This window comes from Aethalodelphis obliquidens, unplaced genomic scaffold, assembly GCF_003676395.1.
Source record: "Aethalodelphis obliquidens isolate GAN/ISIS:26980383/991018 unplaced genomic scaffold, ASM367639v1 scaffold23, whole genome shotgun sequence".
NCBI classification, from domain to species: domain Eukaryota; kingdom Metazoa; phylum Chordata; class Mammalia; order Artiodactyla; family Delphinidae; genus Aethalodelphis; species Aethalodelphis obliquidens.
The window spans coordinates 24,599,722-24,620,475 of NW_020837967.1; the positions used below are offsets into that span (position 1 = coordinate 24,599,722).

Consider the following 20,754-nt stretch of genomic DNA (forward strand, 5'->3'; position numbering starts at 1 on the left):
GGGGTGAGAAGGAGTGGCTCATGATTGCCCAGGTCCCTAATTCCTCTCTTTCCTGCCCGCCTCCGCCCCCGCCGTCAATCCTGTCGGCTCCACCTCTACCACACATCCTGGGGGTGTCAGTCCCCCAGCTCCCCAGCCACCACCCTGGCCAGAGCCCCGTATGGCTTGTCTTCACTGCATTCACTTCCAGCGGACCTCTCGGCTTCCACAACGGCTGTGCCCACGCCCCTCCCTGTGACCAGAGTCACGGGGAATCCTGTGATTTGTTGTCTGAACCAGGACACTTTTAAAATTGGAAGGAGGCACGATGATGAATTACACCAGGCAAAAGACACAAACCAGGACTGTCCTGGGCAAACCTGGACCTACGGACTTTCTAGCCAGAGGGGTCATTTGCAGATGTGAGTCACATCACGTCACTTCTCTGCCTGCCGGCTTCAGCTCTGCATGTCGTCACCCCAGACGTCCGCCCAGTCTCTGTCCTCCCTCCTCTCTGCCTCTCCCTGTGCTCTGGCCACGTAGGCCCTTCCGTTCCAAGAACTCACCGCTGCCAGTCCCGATGCCGGAGCGCCCTCCCCTGACCTTCATGAGGCTGGTTCCTCCCCACTCGTCACGTCTCTTCCACAGACAGCCCTCTCGTGACCTTGCGGTAACTCATGCCCATCGCCCCAGTCAATTCTCCCGCACTTCATCACCACCCAAAAGAAGTTATTTACTGACTTTTGTTTCCGAACCAACAGGTAAAGAGTTTGGAAGTTCTCACTCCCATCCTTAACGATAAGAAGAAGCTGGCCAAACTGAAAATTAACACCTTTTCTTTGACCCATTAGAGCAGCGGCCCCCAGCCTTTTTGGCACCAGGGACTGGTTTCATGGAAGACAGTTTTTCCGCGGACAAGGTGGGAGGGGGTGGCTTAGGCAGTCACGTGGGCGGCAGGGAGCAGCGGGGAGCGGCAGACGGAGCTTCGCTGCTCACTCGCCGCTCACCTCCTGCTGTGCGGCCCGGCTCCTAAAAGGCCGTGGACTGGTACCGTCCACGGCCCGGAGGTCGGGGACCCCTGCATTAGAGAACTGAGGTTTCTGGGAAAACCACAGCCCTGAAATCTGCAGAGAATGCAGAGAGGCACGGCTGAGAGGTTGTTACCCAAAGCCAACGCTGCTGGACCCGTGAACTGCTAGGGACACGTCAGCGGCCGTTTCAGTGACTTGCTGGAGGCTGAGTACGCACTTGTGTGAGAGCACCCAATTCCTGGGGAGTGCGGCCTTCAGGGGACGCCCCCTCCCCTTCTTCGAGCTTTACCTCCAGAAACTCCACCGGGTTGTCCTGGTGAAGGTCTAAGGCTATGGCTGAAGTGAAGGAAGAGTGGCCCTTGTGAGATATCCCAGAGTGCCCTCTGTGGCTTCACCATAGCTAGCCTTGTCCCGGGTCTGGGAAGAGCATCCCTCCCCAGGCCTTCCTGCCTCACTACACAAAAAGAAACACTTGTGAAGGTCACAGACAAGAGGCACACACCCCCTACAGGACTGAGATTTAGCTAGAAGATGATGACGCTTCTCCCCTCCCCTCCACTTCTCCACACCAACAGGGCTCCCCGTAACAACAATGGGTTGCAGCTGAAAGGGTTACAAGACACACTCCCTCCAAGAAGGAGGATGTAGAGAAGCCCAAGATCAAGAGTGGAGACAAAAACCAGACATGGGGACCCCAGGGGGATCTAAAGTCTGTGGTGCTTATAGCTGCAAAAAACATTAAAGCCAACTCCTAGCCAGATTATCATAAATCCTTACAGAAGAGGCCTGTTTGCCTCAGTTTCTACTACCCAGTGCAGCACGTCCAGCTTTTGACAAAAATAATCGTAAGTTCCACCCAAAACCAAAGAAAAACAGTCTGAAGAGACAAAAGATGCATCAGAAAAGCAGACTCAGATGTAACACAGATGGTAAAAATGATCATTCAGGGAATTTAACTGTGATTAATTTGTTCAGGGCTCTAATGGAAAAAGTAGACCACATGCAAGTACAGATGGGAATGTAAGCAGAGAGATAAGGAAGACACGAAAGGAAATGCTAGGAAGAAAAAAAAAAAACAGGAATGAGGAGTGCCTTTGATGGATTCATCAATACACTCAACACAGCTGAGGAAAGAAGCAATGAGCTTGAAGATAGACCAATGGAAACTTCCCAAACTTAAATACAGCAACAAAGAATTTTTTAAAAACATCCAAGGATGGAGACAATTATAAAAGGTGTGACACGCACCTGATGGGAATACCAGATGGAGAACTGAGTAGAACAAATATTTGAAGTAATAATGGCAGAGAACTTTCTGAAATTAATGACACAGCAAACCGCAGGGCCAGGAAGCTCGGTACAATTAAACTAGCTCCCTTTGTGTCTGCCGCATACTGCCTGCCCCGGCCCTACCGGGACCCCACGATCGTGTAGGCTCTCTGAGAGCATCCGTCTTCTTCATTTCTGTCGCTCTGGAGTCCAGACAGGGCCTGACGCACGGTAGATGCTCAGTAAAGATTTGTTGACTGAATGAAGGAGTCAGGCGGGTTTTGAGACTGGGTGCCTCCACAGCCTGGGCGTGTGCCCTGTGATCTCCTTGGTTCCTGGTGGTCACTGTGCCACTCCTGGCACCATGGCTTCTACCTAGATGACAACAGGCCTCGGGACCCGTCTGCTGATGCTAGCTCTGTTTCCCTCCAATCCACGGTCCACGCTTCAGCTAGGGTGGTCTCGATCAACAAACGTATCAGTCCTTTCATTTTTCTCATTACAAATCCTTCCGCAGCTCTTTATTGCATTCATGATAAAAAACAAACCAACAAAAAAACCAAAAACCCAATTCCTGGGCATGCGCACAAGACAGCTCATTATTTTACCTGCTGTCCTGGCCAGTGTCGCTGCATGCCCCAGTCCCAGTGTCACCGACCAGGGTTCGTGGCTTCCTTAATCAGTTGAAATTGATAAGAGGCCAGACAAGAAATGCAGGCAAGGGTTTACTGGGGCGCCTGCCGCAGCAGGGGGAGTGAGAACAAGTAACAGGTTCCCTCGCTCGCTCCCCAAGCGGGGAGTCTGGTGCATACCGGGCCCTGCTGCTTCAAAGGCACCGGGAAGGCCTCTGCAATGGCTTCCGCTCTGAGCTGGTTTGGTGCCTTTCATTTCAAAGCGCCCATGCCTCCCACATGACCTCATTTCTCCTCACAGAGTCCGTGCCAGGGCAGAAAGGGACAGGCATGTGACAGAGGGGACGTGAGGAAACGGACCAGAGGAGAAGAGATGCTGCGGCCTGCCAGGCCCCGGAGGAGCTTGGGCAGGGAAGCTGCGGCCAGACGCCTCCCCCCACCACCACCCCATGCTGCTGCTGGGCCCCCTGGGCTGAGGAGGAAGGGGACAGGCAGGGAGGAAGCCGAGCGCTAATTCGAAAATTCTCCCTCGTAGTCCTGACAGGTACAAAATCTATGCAAACCTGTGTTTAAGATGAATTTCCTGATCATGCCTTTTTCTCTGGTTATTCAGCAAGTTGAATAGATGATTATGACTCATTCCCCCCAAGCGTGGCTGATTAAATATTTGGTAAATAGAATTTAGCGCTTTTCACCCACAGAGAGCTTTCCTGACATTAACTAATTGCTTCTAAGAAAGGTGTCACCTTCCTTCTATGGACAGCAAACCTGGCCAAGGGGAGACACTCACAGGAGCCAGCAAAGAAAATGTGTACAGGGGACAGATGCTGAGAGCAAGACGATCCGTGGCCCACGGAACCCCCCGATTTGGGGCGGTTTCATTTAACTGTGAAATGTCTCACCGCAGGGCTGGCCTCACGAGGTGGATTTGCTTCTGGGAAGGTTCCCTGCGCGCGGGCAGCAGGGGATGGAGAGGAGGCAGCAGCGGGATGGGAGCCCCTCCCCTCGGGTCACCGGATTCAAGTTCTCTGTGCTGGAAACAAATTAACCGGCAGAGATGGGGTTGCTCGGGGTCAGATAGGGCCCTGCGGGGGAGGTCTTAGCCCCAGCCCGACCCCGAACCCCGTGCCCAAGAGCGGGCGCTGCTTTAGGGACGGTGACTTGGGGCGAGGCGGGGTGGGGGAGTGGGGGCGGGGCGGCCCGGCTCCTCCGCGTCCGCTGCGAGCGACAGCGCCACCTGCTGGCCCCACCGCTCTTCGCTCCGCGCTGCGGGCCCTGGGCCAGATGTCCTTCTTCTGTCATTTCCCTACTTCCTCCCCAGGCCAGTCCAGGCTCTGAGTTCTGGCTTTTCAGCCGGAAGAATGCAATTGACACGTTATTTCAAAATTAATATAAATTAATTGGCCATTGGACCATTTGGATATAAACAGCAAACATCTCCCCCTAAGACATCACCCCTGCGTTAAATTCAGTGTTAAAGAAGAAATTTCAGGCTTGACTGGCCCTCGGGAATGAGGTCTCACCTATCCCAGGGGCCGCTGAAGCCCTTCCACCCTGGGGGGCGCTGGGGGAAGCGCTCTGTCTGGGCGTGGGTTTCTGCATAGCGAGCGCTGTTTTCTCCCTTAAGCTGCGCGCCTGCTTGGGGCTGCCGGAGGGGGGGGCCCGATAGAGATGGCGAGCTTTGGCGCAGTTACAGGTCTGCTGTGCGAAGACCCCCCGCGAGGCCTGGCTCCGCCACCCCTCCCGCCCAGGGTCTCTGTTACCTCCTCCAAGTGCACAGAGATGAGAAGCCTCTTTTGTTCGCCGAGTTCTGAATTACTCCCCAGGCTGACAGGTCCTTTCTCCTAGAAGGCAAGGCGATTCAGCTTCTCCTTCCCCCGCTGCTGCCACGCGGAAAGCACTGGCTGGACCCAGTCTGTTACTTCCTACAACCTTATGTGGGGTGGGTACTGCCATCGGCAACCCCATCCTGTGGGTGGGAATAAAGCTGGGGCACAGAGAGGGTGAGGAATTTGCTCAAGGTCAACAGCTGTAAGGGGCAGGACAGGGACGGGCACCGGAGAGCCCGGGGCCTGTGCTCCTTGCCTTGAATGACCCCCCCCCCCCCCCCCCCCCCCCCACCCGGGTACTGTGTTTCCAGCACCCACAGCCCCGCCGGGTATCTTAGCCTCCGACATGGAAGGCAATGGGTTTGGGGGACGGGTGGGTGAATTGGGAACTTTTTTTCTTTATTTTATTGAAGTATGGTTGATTTACAGTATTGTGCTAATTTCTCCTGTACAGCGAAGTGACTCAGTTATACATATGTATATATATACATTCTTTTTTATATTCTTTTCCATTACTGTTTATCCCAGAAGACTGGGTATAGTTCCCTATGCTCTACAGTAGGACCTTGTTGATCCATCCTATATATAATAGTGGGCATCTGCTCATCCCAAACTCCCACTCCATCCCTTTCTGTACCACCGTCCCGCCCCCCACACCCCCAGCAACCACAAGTCTGATCTCTGTCTGAGTCCATTTCTGTTTCATAGATAAGTTCATTTGTGTCATATTTTAGGTTCCACGTATAAGTGATATCATATTATATTTGTCTTTCTCTGTCTGACTTCACTTAGTATGATAACCTCTAGATCCATCCATGTTGCTGCAAATGGCATTATTTCGTTCTTTTTCACGGTTGAGTAATATTCCATTGCATATATGTACCACATCTTCTTTATCCATTCATCTGTCGATGGACATTTAGGTTGTGTCCATGTCTTGGCTATTGTGGATAGCATTGCTATGAACATTAGGGGTGCATGTATATTTTTGCATTATAGTTTTGTCCAGATATATGCCCAGGAGTGGGATTGCTGGATCATATTGGCAGCTGTATTTTCAGTTTTCTGAAGAAACTTCATACTGTTCCCCATGGTGGCTGCACCAACTTACATTCCCACCAACAGCGTGGGAGGGTTCCATTTTCTCCACTCCCTCTCCAGCATTTGTTATTTGTAGAGTTGTTAATGATGGCCATTCTGACCAGTGTGAGCTGGTACCTTATTGTGGTTTTGATTTGCATTTCTCTAATAATTAGCGATGTTGAGCAGCTTTACATGTGCCTCTTGGCCATCTGTATGTCTTCTTTGGAGAAATGTCTATTTAGGTTTTCTGCCCATTTTTCGATTGGGTTGTTTGTTTTTTTATTGTTGAGTTGTATAAGCTGTTTGTATATTTTGGAAATTAAGCCCTTGTCAGTCACATCATTTGCAAATATTTTCTCCCATTCCAAAGGTTGTCTTTTCGTTTTGTTCATGGTTTCCTTTGCTGTGCAAAAGCTTCTAAGTTTGATTAGGTTCCATTTGTTTATTTTTCTTTTTGTTTCTATTGTCTTGGGAAACTGACATAAGAAAACACTGATATGATTTATGTCAGAGAATGTTTTGCCTATGTTCTCTCCTAGGAGTTTTATGGTGCCATGTCTTATATATGTCTTTAATCCATTTTGAGTTTATTTTTGTGCATGGTGTGAGGGTGTGTTCTAACTTCACTGACTTACATGCAGCTGTCCAACTTTCCCAGCACCACTTGCTAAAGAGACTGTCTTTTCCCCATTTTATATTCTTGCCTCCTTTGTTGAAGATTGACCGTAGGTGTGTGTTTATTTCTGGGCTCTCTGTTCTGTTCCGTTGATCCGTATATTCTGTTTTTGTACCAATACCACACTGTTTTGATTACTGTAGCTTTGTAGTATTGTCTGAATTCTGGGAGAGTTATGCCTCCTGCTTTGTTTTCCCCCCTCAGGATTGCTGTGGCATTTCTGGGTCTTTTATGGTTCCATATAAATTTTTGGATTATTTGTTCTAGTTCTGTGAAAAATGTCATGGGTAATTTGATAGGGATTGTGTTAAATCTGTAGATTGCTTTGAGTAGTATTGCCATTTTAACAATATTAATTCTTCTAGTTCAAGAGCATGGGGTATCTTTCTTCCATTTCTTTGAATCATCTTCAATTTCCTTTACTACTGCAATTTTATAGGTGCAATTTTATAGTTCTCAGCATATAAGCCTTTTACCTCCTTGGTCAGGTTTATTCCCATGTATGTTTTTTTGGGGGGGGTGCAATTTTAAGAGGTATTATTTTTTTTTTACATTCTGTTTCTGATATTTCATTTTTGGTGTAAAGAAATGCAACTGATAACTGTATGTTAATCTTGTATCCTGCTACCTTGCGGAATTCGTTTATCAGTTCTAGTAGTTTTCGTGGGGAGTTCTCAGGGTTTTCTATATATAGTATCATATTATCTGTATATAGTGACAATCTTACCTCTTCCCTTCCAATTGGAATAACTTTTCTTTTTCTTGTCTGATTGCTGTGGGTAGGATTTCCAATACTATGTTGAATAGAAGAGGTGATTGTGGGCATCCTTGTCTTGTTCCAGACTTTAGCGGGAAGGCTTTCAGCTTTTCACCATTGAGTATTATATTGGCTGTGGGTTTGTCATAAATAGCTTTTATTATATTGAGATATGTTCCCTCTATATCCCCTTTGGTAAGAGTTTTTTCTTTTATCATGAATGAATGTTGAATGCTTTTTCTGCATCTGTTGAGGTGATCATGTGGTTTTTGTCTTTTTTGTTTATGTGGTGTATTACATTGATTGATTTGCATATGCTGAACCATCCTTGTGAACTAGGGATGAATTCCACTTTGTCCTGGTGTATGATCTTTTTTATGTGTTGTTGGATTCAGTTTGCTAATATTTTGTTGAGAATTTTTGCGTCTATATTCATCAAAGATATTGGCCTGTCATTTTTCTTTTTATTTTTGGTGGTATCTTTGTCTGGTTTTGGTATCAGGGTGATAGTGGCTTCATAGAATGTCTTTGGGAGTGTTCTCTCCTCTTCAGTTTTTTGGAAGAGTTTGAAAAGGATCAGTATAAGTTCTTCTTTGTATGTTTGGTAGAATTCCCCTGTGAAGCCATCTGGTCCTGGACTTCTGTTTGTAGGGAGTTTTTTTTTTTTTTTTTTTTTTTTAAATTACAGATTCTCTCTCACTTCTGGTGATTGGTCTGTTCAAATTATCTGTTTCTTCTTGATTCAATTTTGGTGGGCTGTATGTTTTTAGAAACTTGTCCATTTCTTCTAGGTTGTTGTATTTGTTGGCATATAATTGTTCATAGTATTCCCTCGTGAATTTTTGTATTTCTGCAGTATCAGTTGTTATCTCTCCATTTTCATTTCTTATTTTATTTGGGTTCTCTCTCTCTTTTCTTCTTGGTGAGCCTGGCCAGAGGTTTGTCAGTCTTGTTTACCCTTTAAAGAACCAGCTCTTGGTTTTATTGCTTTTTTTCCCTATTGTTTTTAATCTCTATTTTATTTTTTTCCTCTCTGATCCTTATTATTTACTTCCTTCTGCTGACTTTAGGTTTTGCTTGTTCTTCTTTTTCTAATTATTTAAGTGGTAGGTTAGGTTGTTTATTTGAGATTTTTCTTGTTTTTTGAGGAAGGCTTGTATCATTATGAACTTCCCTCTAAGAACTACTTTTGCTGCATCCCATAGATTTTGTATAGTTGTAGTTTCATTGTCATTTGTCTCAAGGTATTTTTAAATTTCCTCTTTGATTTCCTCTTCGATCCATTGGTGTTTTAGTAGCTTGTTGTTTAGTCTCCATGTAATCATTTTTTTCTCATTTCTTTTTCTGTGGTTAATTTCTAGTTTCATGTCGTTGTTGTCAGAAAACATGCTTGAGATAACTTCTATAGTCTTAAAATTTGTTGAGGCTTGTTTCGTGCCCTAGTATGTGGTCAGTCCTAGAGAATGTTCCATGTGCACTTGAAAAGAATGTATATTCTGGTTTTTTTGGATGTAATGTCCTGAAAATGTCAATTAAGTCTAACTGTTCTGTTGTATCATTTAGGATCTCTGTTGCCTTATTGATTCTCTGTCTGGAAGATCTGTGCACTGATGTGAGTGGGGTGTTAAAGTCTCCTACTATTATTGTATTTCTATCAGTTTCCCCCTTTATGTCTGTTTGCATTTGTTGTATTTGGGTGCTCCTATATTAGGGATATATATGTTGACAAGTGTAAAATCCTCTTCTTGTATTGATGCATTTATCATTATATAGTGTTCTTCTCTTTCTTTCTTTATAGCCTTTGTTTTAAAGTCTATTTTGTCTGATATGAGTATTGCTACCTCTGCTTTCTTGTCATTTTTGTTTTCATGAAATACCTTTTTCCATTCCCTCACTTTCAATATATATGTGTCCTTTGCCCTAAAGTATGTCTCTTGTAGGCAGTATATCGTAGGTTCCAGTTTTTTTTTTTTTTATCCAGTCTGCCATTCTGTGTCTTTTGATTGGAGCGTTTAGTCCATCGACATTTAAGGTAATTATTGATAGATATGTATTTATTACCATTTTAAACCTTGTTTTCCCACTGATTTTAGACTTCTTCCTTGTCTCTCTTTCTTTTTCCTATTGTGGTTTGATGATTTTTTTAATTATACTTATGTTCTTTTCTTTTTGGTTTTGTGAATCTATTTTATGTTTTTAATTTGTGGTTACCCTGTTTTTCAAGTATGTTAATCCCTTCCTATTATCTACGTGCCTTAGACTGGCAGTCATATAAGCTCAAACACATTCTAGGAAAAAAAAATTTACATTTTCTTACCCTTCTTCCCCTCACTTTATGATTTTGACGTGTCCTCTTTTACACCTTCGTGTTTGTCCTTCTGCTGTTCATTGTGGTTATCATCACTTTTCATAGAAATTTTTTGATTTGATTTTTGTTTTTTTAATCTGTGTACTGGCTCTTTTAAGTGATTTTATTTCCGATTGTGATTTCCTCTTTGGTATAGATTCTTACTTGTTTTCTGTTTAGAAAAGGCCTTTCAATATTTCCTTTAGAACAGGTTTAGTATTGCTGTATTCTTTTAGTTTTTGCTTGTCTGAGAAACTCTTTAACTCTCCTCCTATTCTAAATGATAATCTTGCTGGGTAGAGTATCCTAAGTTGCAGAATTTTTCCCTTTCAGGACTTTGAATAGACCTAGCCACTCCCTCTGGCCTGCAGCATTTCTGTAGAGAAATCAGCTGATAGCCTTACGGGGGTTACCTTGTAATTAACTCTTTGTTTTTCTCTTGCTGCCTTTAGAATCCTCTCTTTAACTTTTGCCATTTTTATTATAATATGTCTTGGTGTAGGTCTGTTTTGGTTTATTTTGTTTGGGACCCTCTGTGCTTCCTGTACCTGGATGTCTGTTTTCTTCTTTAGGTTTGGGAAGTTTTCTGCCATAATTTCTTCAAATACATTTTCGATCCCCTTTTCTCTTTCTTCTCCTTTTGGAATCCCTATTACATGTAGATTGGCGCACTTTATATTATCCCATAGGTCTCATATTGCTTTCACTTTTTTTTTTTATTTGGCTTTCTGTTGGCTATCCTGATTGGGTGATTTCCATTATTCTATCTTCCAGGTCACTTATTCTTTCTTCTGCATTATTAATTCTGCTATTCATTGCCTCTAGCTTAGCTTTCATCTCTGCAAATGGGTTTTCTAATTTTTCTTGCTTACTCATTATATCTTCTAGTTCCTTTTTACAGTAATCTGCATTTCTGTCGATAGCCTTTCTTAATTCCGTCACTATTTTCATTATCTCCTTTTTGAAATGGGTGTTTATTAAACTGAAGATGTGTGTTTCAATGTTTGTTATTTCTGGGGAATTCTCTTGGTCTTTTCACTGGTGTAGTGGTTCCCCTGCTTCTTCATTTCACTCGTATTTCTCTTGCTCTGTGAGTTTAGGAGAAGCAATTATCTACTGTGGTCTTGGAGGGCTGTTTATATTCGGGAGTGACCCTGTGTAGCTTGTGTGGGTTTAATATATTTGGCGTGAAGGCTGTTTTTTTGCACGGTACGCGGGCCTCTCACTGTTGTGGCCTCTCCCGTTGCGGAGTACAGGCTCCGGACGCGCAGGCTCAGCGGCCATGGCTCACGGGCCCAGCCGCTCCCGGCATGTGGGATCTTCCCGGACCGGGGCACGAACCCGTGTCCCCTGCATCGGCAGGCGGACTCTCGACCACTGCGCCCCCAGGGCAGCCCAGGGCTGTTTTCAGTATCGATGCCCGTCGCCTACTTCCTCAGCATGACTGGGGGTGTGCAGACGTGGTGGCTGGTGCCCAGTCCTGGGGTTCTGGGTGGCTGTGGAGGCCCAGGCCTGCCCCCGGAGCATGCGATGGGAGTGGAAGCGGCTCTCGACCACTCCTGGAACCCGTGCAGGCAGCGTCCTGCCCTCTGCGAGTGCGTGCACAGGGAAAAAGGCTACAATCCAGGTCCCACCCCTTCCTTAGTGCACCCCCCAAACAATCGCGCCTGGCCTCTATGGCGGCCCATGCTTCCTCTGCCTACACCCTCAGTTGCGGTTGCACCAGATGCCAGCCTGCCCGGGCTGCTTCTGCACAGCCAACCCAAGTCCTCTCTCTGGGTCTGACCTCCGAAGCCCGAGTCCCAGCCCCCAGCCCCCACCTGCACCGGCGGACTCGCGCCTCAGGCCGGGGAATGCAGCGCAGCAGCACTGACTGTGCAGTTCTCCCTCTGCTCTGGCTGCCGCAGACCGGCCGCCGTGCTCTCCTCGGAGGCTCTGAAGCTCCCCTGTGTCCTGGCTGCTCTCCCCGTCTCCTCTTCTATAGCTTCCTCCCCCCGGGCACAGGTCCCATCCCGATTCCTTTCTTCCTTTCTTTCTTTTTTCCTACTCCGGTGCGTGGAGGTTTTCTCGCCCTTTCAGCAGTCCGAGGTCTTCCGCCAGCGTTCAGCGGGGGTTCTGTGCGACTCGTCCCACGTGTCGATGCGGCGCTGACGTATCTGTGGGGGAAGGTGAGCTCCGCGTCCTGCAGCAGCTCCACCTTCATCGCTCCCCCTGCCCTGACTTCTTACAAGTAAAGGAGGAAGTAAAGTAGGGCTTTTTCTTTGGGTCAAATACTGCACCAATATATTCAGTTTCCGATTATTTCAGTTTTCAACTTGACACTCCATTGTTCGCATTTGAATCATGACCTTGACCTTGACGTGTTGTTGTCCCCCTGACCCTTACTAGTCTCTCACTACACTGCTGACCTGCTGTGCACAGAGGCCTGTTTTGAGGCTTCTGGCCCTGACTCTGGGTCTGGATCTCAGATCAAGAACGGACTTTGAAAACCAATCCCCAAACCCTCCCTCTGGGCCCTGGCTGGATGCCGCCCACCCTCTGAGGAGCACTGAGTGCTGACCTGGGCCTTCACACTGTGCCCCACGTGACCGCAGAACCTCACACACAGCCGGGTCAACATCCAGAGACCAGCGTCTGAGCGCTACTGCTGATGGGAGATGAACACGCCAAAGAGCAAATGCAGGTTTTCCCTTGGAAAAACCCCAGACGTGAGCACACGTCTCTATGTTAGTTGATGTAAAGAAGAATCTGGAAGACTGTAAATCAAACCACTGAAGTACTTGTATATGGGAAGTGGTGATGAAGACACTGTCTTTGGCCAAGCTGGACTCAGGCTACTCTGAGCCTGGCCTCGGGCATGGCCTCCAGGACAGGCCCACATGTAGCAAGATCCTCACCCTTGATGTCTTGATCACCCTCGTTATCTGATCGGGTGTCTCCACCATCCCCCGAGGCGGTGTCTGGTCACCCTGACCTGCACTCAGCGAGAGTCGTCTTAGGTTGATATGGCCAGACCCCCCCTTACCCTGACGTTTCCTCCTAGTGGTATCCACCGATGCCCACACCCCACCTCTGCTTCTTCACTATAAATCCCCACTCTTCCTTCTGTATCTGGAGTTGAGCCCAGTCTCTCTCCCCTTCAGCAGTGGCCCCTACACCTATCATGATTGTTGTGAGTAACGTCTGCCGTACTGTCTTTTTTTGGGGGGGCGGCGGGGGGCACAGCTCACAGCTTGTGGGATCTTAGTTCCCCAACCAGAGACTGAACCCAGGCCTCCTGCAGTGGAAGCGCTGAGTCCTAACCACCAGACCACCAGGGAAGTTCCTGCCTTACTGTCTTGACCAGTGTCATGAGTGATTGTTTCTTTAACAGCAAGAATAGCTGTGATTTTCCATCCCTAAATTATATATCCTTACAATGCTGACATTTTCCACGTAGATCAGTGTTCCTATTTTTCTGAAGCAGCACCCTCGTGGCATGACATCATATGCGGTAAAACACACCTACGGGAGTGCACGGCCCAGTACCTTCTAGTGCTTCTGCAGAGTTGTGCCACCATGACCAGAATCCAGCTCTAGACTGTTTCCGTCAGCCCCGCCCCCCAGAAAAGTTCCCTGGGGCTCATCCCCAGTCCCCTTCACTCCCGTCTCCATCTCGAGCCGCCACTCATCTGTCTGAATGGGTTTGCCTTTTCAGGAAATTCCATATAAATGGAATTGAACAATATGTGGCCTTTTGTGTCCGTCTTCTTTCATTGAATGACGTTTCTTTCCCCCCCATTTATTTATTTAAATGTTATGGAGTGTGGTCGATTTACAATGTTGTGTTAGTTTCAGGTGTACAGCAAAGCGATTCAGTTATACATATACATATATTCATTCCTTTTCAGATTCTTTTCCCATATGGGTTATCACAGAATACTGAGTAGAGTTCCCCGTGCTACGCAGTAGGTCCTTGTTGATTATCTATCCTATATATAGTAGTGGTGTGTGTATGTTAATCCCAAGCTCCTGATTTATCCTATCCCTTCCCCCCATTTTTCCCTTTGGTAACCCTAAGTTTTCAATATCTCTAAGTCTGTTTCTGTCTTGTAAATAAGTTCATTTGTATCATTTTTTTAAAAATTAGATTCCACATATGAGTGATATCATATATTTGTCTTTCTATGACTTATTTCATTTAGTATGATAATCTCTAGGTCCATCCAGGTTGCTGCAAATGGCATTGTTTTGTTCTTTTTTATGGCTGAGTAGTATTCCATTGTATATATGTGCCACATCTTCTTTATCCATTTCTCTGTCGATGGACATTTAGGTTGCTTCCATGTCTTGGCTATTGTAAATAGTGCTGCTATGAACGTAGGGGTGCAGGCATCTTTTCAAATTATGATTTTCTCCAGATATCTGCCCAGGAGTGGGATTGTGGGATCATATGGTAGGTCTATTTTTAGTTTTTTAAGGAACCTCCATACTGTTCTCCATAGTGACTTTATCAGTTAGCATTCCCACCAGCAGTGCAAGAGGGTTCCCTTTTCTCCACAGCCTCTCCAGCATTTGTTTGTAGACTTTTTGATGATGGCCATTCTGACCGGTCTGAGGTGATACTTCAGTGTAGTTTTGATTTGCATTTCTCTGATAATTAGTGATGTTGAGCATCTTTTCATATGCTTTTTGGCCATCTGTATGTCTTCTTTGGAGAAATGTCTATTTAGATCTCCTGCCCATTTTCTGACTTGGTTATTTTTTTGACATAGAGCTGTATGAGCTATCTGTGTATCTTGGAGATTAATCCCCTGTTGGTCACTTCATTTGCAACTATTTTCTCGTATTCTGAGTTGTCTTTTTGTTTTGTTCATTTATGCTGTACAGCAAAATGATTCAGTTACACATATATTTTTTCATTTTCTTTTCCATGATGGTTTATCTCAGGATATTGAATATAGTTCCCTGTGCTATACAGTTGGACCTTGTTGTTTATCCATCCTGTATATAATAGTTTGCGTCTCCTAATCCCCAGCTCCCAGTCCTTGAATGACGATGTTTCTGAGTCCATGCATGTTGCCGTGTGGATCAGTGCTTTGTTCACTTTGCTGTTGGATAGTATTTCATTGTGTGGATGTACCACGTTTTGTTTTATCTGTTTCTCAGCAAATGGACAGGTGGGCTGTTTACAGGTTTGGGTTATTATCAGTGATGCTGCCGTGAACATTTGTGTACTACAAGTCTCTGTGTAGACAGTGTTACTTTTTTTTTTTTTTTTTTTTGCAATATGCGGGCCTCTCACCGTTGTGGCCTCTCCCGTTGCGGAGCACAGGCTCCGGACGCGCAGACTCAGCGGCCATGGCTCACGGGCCCAGCCGCTCCGCGGCACGTGGGATCTTCCCGGACTGGGGCACGAACCCGTGTCCCCTGCATCGGCAGGCGGACTCGCAACCACTGCGCCACCAGGGAAGCCCAGACGGTGTTACTTTTATAATCAGAAGGCAAGAAGAACAAAAGCGAAGGGCCAGAACGGATTCTCAAGCTGTTTCTGGAGTGCGTCTCCTTTTACCAGAATGGGAGCTCTGCCACAAGTGGGGCTGAAGTTCTAAAATAAGGAGAGAATGAAGTGGGCTCCTGCGCAGTCTTTGACCCTGACCCTGACCCGGGCACAGCCCGAGAAGGACATATTGGGGCAATGGCTCCTGTCCTCTCGAACCTGCTTGTATTTCTGCGGGAATGTTTATTAAAAACAGTTGGTGTTTTCTTCATTTGCTGCTTTTGAACTCAAGGACTTTTAAAGAGGGGAACGGATATCTGGGTGGAGACAAGATGTCACGTGTGTCCTGAGGCTCTGGAGAGGGAGCGGGAGAGGCCACAACAGTGAGAGGCCCAGATGGTTTGCCTTGGAGTGGCACCGGAGAAGGGGTGCAGCCCAGGTGGTTGAGTTGTTGAGATTTAGCATGTCATGTGTTCAGGTGGGGTCCTTTCCCAGGATGCAAAGGTGATGTCCTGCTACGAAGGGAAAAGGATCACAAAGCCACATACGAGAGGATCTAGTCCCGCAGGCCAGAGAGAGAGCTGGGAACAGCTCAAGAAAAGAGGCGAGAAGTAATTATGAAATGCAAGACAGGGTTCCCTGTTTACAGAGAAGAGGCGAGAGGCAGAGCACAGCGCTGGGGGACAGTGTTTAGTACCAGTGGATGTACGCGGTTTTAAAGCATTTGGGACAGTTTGGGGTAATGGGTATTGCCGATGACTCTGTGTTATCCATCACACCTACAGCAGGCTGTCCTCCGGAAGTTCTCATCACAGCCCTGGTTACTTTCTGTGCATCTAAGGATCCAGGTGACTTGGACGGTCACGACGCAGGCAGCCCTGCCTCTCTGACACTCACTGGTTGTCCTCCTGGCTCTGTGTGCCCCCCTCTGCTCCTCTTTGCCTACTACCCATGGGACACACAGTCTGAACCCCTCTCTCTACTTTTTCTTCTACATTCTTTCTTTGGAAGGTTCCACTTGCTTGGCTCGAACCTGTCATTTCTAGGTGCGTGACTGTGTTCCTTAACGTCAACTCTCTTGCTTTCCTAAGTCCACTGCCATGACGGTAACATTGGTAGCAGTGGGGATCTAGCCCTCCTCGCCAAGAATCAATCCTGGGAGGTGGGCAGTTATAGGATTGATTTCTTTTCCTTAAAAAGAGATCGAGGTGGGACAGTTCCGTGCCTGCCCAATGTCACACAGTCATCAAGTGGTAGGGCCAGAGCAGGTCGAGACCCCTGACCCGGCACAGCCCTGGGGCATGGAGGGGGTGGCGCTCGTGAGTCAGCGACGGAGTTTAAGGAAATTCTGTGATCGACGTGTGAACTAAGACCAAGGCGGGTGGTGGTAACTCACAGCGGGCTCTGTGGTCTTTGTTCAAAACCAGGGATTTGGGGTTTGACTGACTGACTGAAGTACAGTTGATTTACAGTGTTGTGTTAGTTTCAGGGGTACAGCAAAGTGAGTCAGTTATATATATTCTTTTTCTTTTTATTGGGGTGTAGTTGCTTTACAATGTTGTTAGTTTCTTTTTCAAATTTTTTTCCCTTGGACCTAGGAGTTTAAGAACGTAAGAGCTGGTGAGGAGTTTTCTTTTTTTTTTTGCGGTACGCGGGCCTCTCACTGCTGTGGCCTCTCCCGTTGCGGAGCACAGGCTCCGGACGCGCAGGCTCAGCGGCCATGGCTCACGGGCCCAGCCGCTCCACGGCACGTGGGATCTTCCCGGACCGGGGCACGAACCCGCGTCCCCTGCATCGGCAGGCGGACTCTCAACCACTGCGCCCCCAGGGAAGCCCTGGTGAGGAGTTTTGAACGCTTTCTAAATGCCTTATGTCTGCAATGTTTTTAAAAAGGCACTGAGCTCTTGAATTTGAGATGCAGCTACAGTTGAGGGTAAAGGGCTTCTGCTGAACGATGACTTGCAAAGTACGTTCTCCGGCACAGGGCTCACAGCTTACTTTACGGGCCGAATACCTGTCTGTCTGTTTAGCCTCGTGGCCTCGTATTACATCTTGCCCTGAGCTCAGTTAAAAGTTACGGCAGTTAGTACTGCATCGTGGCATATTGGTACCAGGTTAACATTTACAAAAAAATATTTTTCAGAAAGGAACTCAGTGTGAACTAAGCAATTCATAGTCGTGTTTATTCTGAAGCTTTTATTTTGGAGTCTTCCATCGCCGAATGACACATTTAATTTTTTACAACAGGTATTAGAAATTGAGATAGATTCTTTTTAAAATTTCTACCATTTCAGCGTAAAATTGTAGATGATGTTCCAAACCATCGTCAAAAAATGCAGAGCAAACTTTTCTGTATATAAACTGTACATAATACAAGGCACTATACATTCGGGGCGATGTTAAGGTAGAAAGGTGGATTTGCACAGATTCTTAAGAGCCTGTGCCTCGAAGTATAAATTCTTTGTTCATCTTAGCACCGGAAGCAGCACTCAGAACGAGTCCGACTTAATGCTGAAGGAGGCGCCTCTGAACGTGGGTGAAGGTGTGCGTTGGTGGCAGAACTAATTCAACAGAAGCAACTACCTTTTAATATTATTTTGACACCAAAAAAAGAAACCCCTTAAAAGTGAATGAATACATATTGCTTTGTTAAATACATATTTGATTTATACGGTGTTTATATAAATATATATATATTTAGAATCCACAAACTATCAAAATAACAATTTATAAAGGGAACCGCTTAAAAAGTAATAATAATAACAGGCAGCGCTTAGCAGGACCAGGAGGGCAGTGCCGTGGCCTTCGCTGAGGACCCCCTGCGTGAGCGCGCGTGGAGATGCGGATGCCTTATAAACATCGTCTGCTCAATCGTGGAAGGTGTGTTTCCAGAGAGTTTTCTGGAACATTTACAAAATACACAACTCCCAAACAAGCAGGAGAGCTGATGGCTTCAGGTTTCGAAAACGCAGATGTAAAAATATTTTTTAAAGGACTAGCCATACCCCGCTTCCAAAAACAAAACACATCCATTTTCCTGGTCCAACAGTATTGAAGGTGACAACAGAGGTTCCTCCAGCATCTCATGACTCAGAACAGACCTTTTGCTTTCTTCAGGTTCACCTGCTTCCAGGCAGGCAGTGCGTTGTATTCGTCTCGGGTCATGTCTAGTGCAAACTGGAAGGAGGGAAAGAAACGCCCCGAGTGAAAGGAACCTCCGACAAGCCACGCATGCTGTGTTCAAATGCTGTCCCACCTGAAGAAGCGCTTACCTCGAAATCCTCGTCGGTGAGGTAAATCTGCAGCTTCAGAGGGTCCACGCCCTCGGGCAGGGGCCTGGCTAGGAGGTCGGCCAGCGGGTAGATGGTTTTGCACAGCTTGGCTAAGACATCCTCCACCAGGGTGATCTGATTTGAAACTTCCGTGTCCTGGAGAAGAGGAGGGGGCAGAGAGGGGGACCTCCGTGTCCCACATCTGAACACGTTTCATCATGTGCCTGAAAATATGCCCCCCTGGCCCATCCGCACCGCAGCCTGGAGACTCTGCTCAGGGAGATGAGGCTCTGAGATGCCATCTCACCCTGCACGGCATTTCAGATACATCAGGAAAAAGTTTAGGGACTATCACACGAGTGAATTATCCAGAAGATGATTAAATGTGAAGTTGAAACGCTGGAAGCATGCAAATAATGGAACTTGTTTACAAATATTTAAAAACAGTTAACCTTAAAAGGAATTACCCCCCTCCACCCCCTCAGACCCCATCTCTTCATCCTCAATAGAAAAAGGAGGTAAGAAAATGCATCTAGAATAAGCTGGGGCTGAACTGAGGTCTCTTGCTTTTAAACCACTGTGTGCATTTCATCTGAACAGGTTATTCCGGGTGAACGATCTTCCTCTGTTAAACTTGGGACCCCGCCAGTGGGCTACCTCCTTTGGGTGGACGTGTGTGTGGGGAATGATGTGAATTCAGCTGCACACAGACCAGGGATCGGGGGCGAGTGGCGGAGGGAACGCGTCAGAGATCGGGGCGAGCTTCTCCGAGTGTCCATGCCTCGGCTAGTTCGCCGGTGAAATGGGATAAGCAGCAGCTAGATCTTAGTGGACTGTTGTGAAAATTAAAGGCGAAGCTAAGTGCGGTGTTCGGAGCAGTGCCTGGCATAGAGCGGCCCTTAGTGAATTCTCATCACGACTTGCCCGACGGCAGACTGGCCGATGGCCTGCAGGCTGTACAGGACTCCCCAGAGCCCCCCGGCCAGCCCCCGGGGGTCTGCAGGGCACACGGGACAATGGCAGTGATTCATGTAATTGAACTTGGACCGCAGCAACGGGGCTCGTAACCCCTAGAGCTCTGAGGTGTCCAGGGTCACACGTTCATCACGGATAGAGCCACCTTGCCATGCCTGTCGGCTCCCAGGCGGCCTGAGCCCCCATCTGTGAAGGTCAAGTCCACGGGGCTCCAGGGAGTGAGCTTAGGGTCACCAGCAGAGATGAAGCAGGCCCTCTCCGTGGTCGAGAAGCGGCACACATTTGCTGTTTGTTTAAACTTATCCAGACCTCCTATCAAATACCCCTCCACGTCATCTCTGCCAGGGAAGTGGCCCTCCTCCTACACAGTGAGAAAGCCTGAACGGAACAAACCTGTCTCCCACGACACCAAAAACGCCCTTGGGATTGCTACTGCAAGCAGCGTTCGAAGCTCAGACACTGAGAAATTCTACATAGCGGCAGTAAGCTTCCTCTTTTCGGTGCAGTTGGAAAGGGTACTGCTCTGGCTCATAATGAGCCGTGTACCCCTCAGGACGGGCTCACCACCTCCACTCCCTGACGCAGCCGAGCAGGGACTTCCCCCACGGGCTTCTTTCGCGTCCCCTCTGACCCAAGGTTAGGGTCTGAGGCCCGGGGCGCTTTTGCGGTGCCTTATGTGGACTTGGAGAAGCAGCGGATCCTTAGCTAACAGGAGGAAGGGACCGCTGCTCCAAATGAATTAAATTCACCTTTGCGTTCAAGTGTTTGAACTAAGCCGTGTGCAGATTACCAAAACATTTCCACTGACTTCTCCTCAGGCCCTTCCTCTTCCTGAGCTGATTCTGCGGAGACTGGTGAACGTGTTGTGACCAAGGAAATGTGTTCCCACGTGAAATGCAATTGGCTGCTCCTCCCAGGTGAGGTCCTCCCACAGTCCGAAAGGCAGGGGGCCCCCTGGACAGGGAAGGGGCGTGCTCACCATTTCTGTGATTTCTGCAATGTCTTCTCTGTGCTCCCAGCTGGGAAACATGTTGGTGAAGGTCAGGGGCTCCAGACCGGCATGGATGAGGTAAGACTTGGGGGGCGGCTTCTTGAGGTTTTTTCCTGCAGTCATACAGAAGGCAGATGTCACAGACCCAGCGTGGCCCCGATGACCCTGGCTTATCCCCTGTAATTTTTTCCCTGCTTGCATCTCTTAAGGGTTAAAATGGAAGTTATGAGTTTGTAGCCCCTCCCCGCCATGATGTTTACAAAAAATGTTAATTTCATGCATGTGACTGTGCATGAAATTGCATGGGATCGACCTGACTTTGAACTTCCTGAACCCAACAGAACACTTCTGGGTCCCTGGATGGGAGAAGAGCACGCCTCTCTCTGTGGCGTCTGGGTGGGACCGTCCCTCCTGGACTCACCTGTGAAGTATTC

General features: G+C 47.3%; 2 protein-coding genes across 19 annotated transcripts in view; one reads left to right on the forward strand and one right to left on the reverse strand.

Moving 5' to 3' along the window:
- ZNF438 (zinc finger protein 438) overlaps positions 1–20,252 on the forward strand; it is a 275,885-nt gene extending 255,633 nt beyond the window's left edge. Inside the window, exon 16 of the transcript XR_003436090.1 lies at positions 20,148–20,252. The gene's annotated coding sequence lies outside the window, so the exon portion shown is untranslated. The remainder of the gene's footprint in view (positions 1–20,147) is intronic.
- SVIL (supervillin) overlaps positions 17,240–20,754 on the reverse strand; it is a 235,557-nt gene continuing 232,042 nt past the window's right edge. For all 18 annotated transcript variants that reach the window (XM_027122059.1, XM_027122060.1, XM_027122050.1 and 15 more), the window contains 3 exons: positions 20,309–20,433; positions 18,355–18,510; positions 17,240–18,259 (listed from right to left, as the gene is read on the reverse strand). In XM_027122059.1, coding sequence (XP_026977860.1) covers positions 18,173–18,259; positions 18,355–18,510; positions 20,309–20,433 — 368 coding nt within the window. In that variant the 3' untranslated portion in view covers positions 17,240–18,172. The remainder of the gene's footprint in view (positions 18,260–18,354; positions 18,511–20,308; positions 20,434–20,754) is intronic.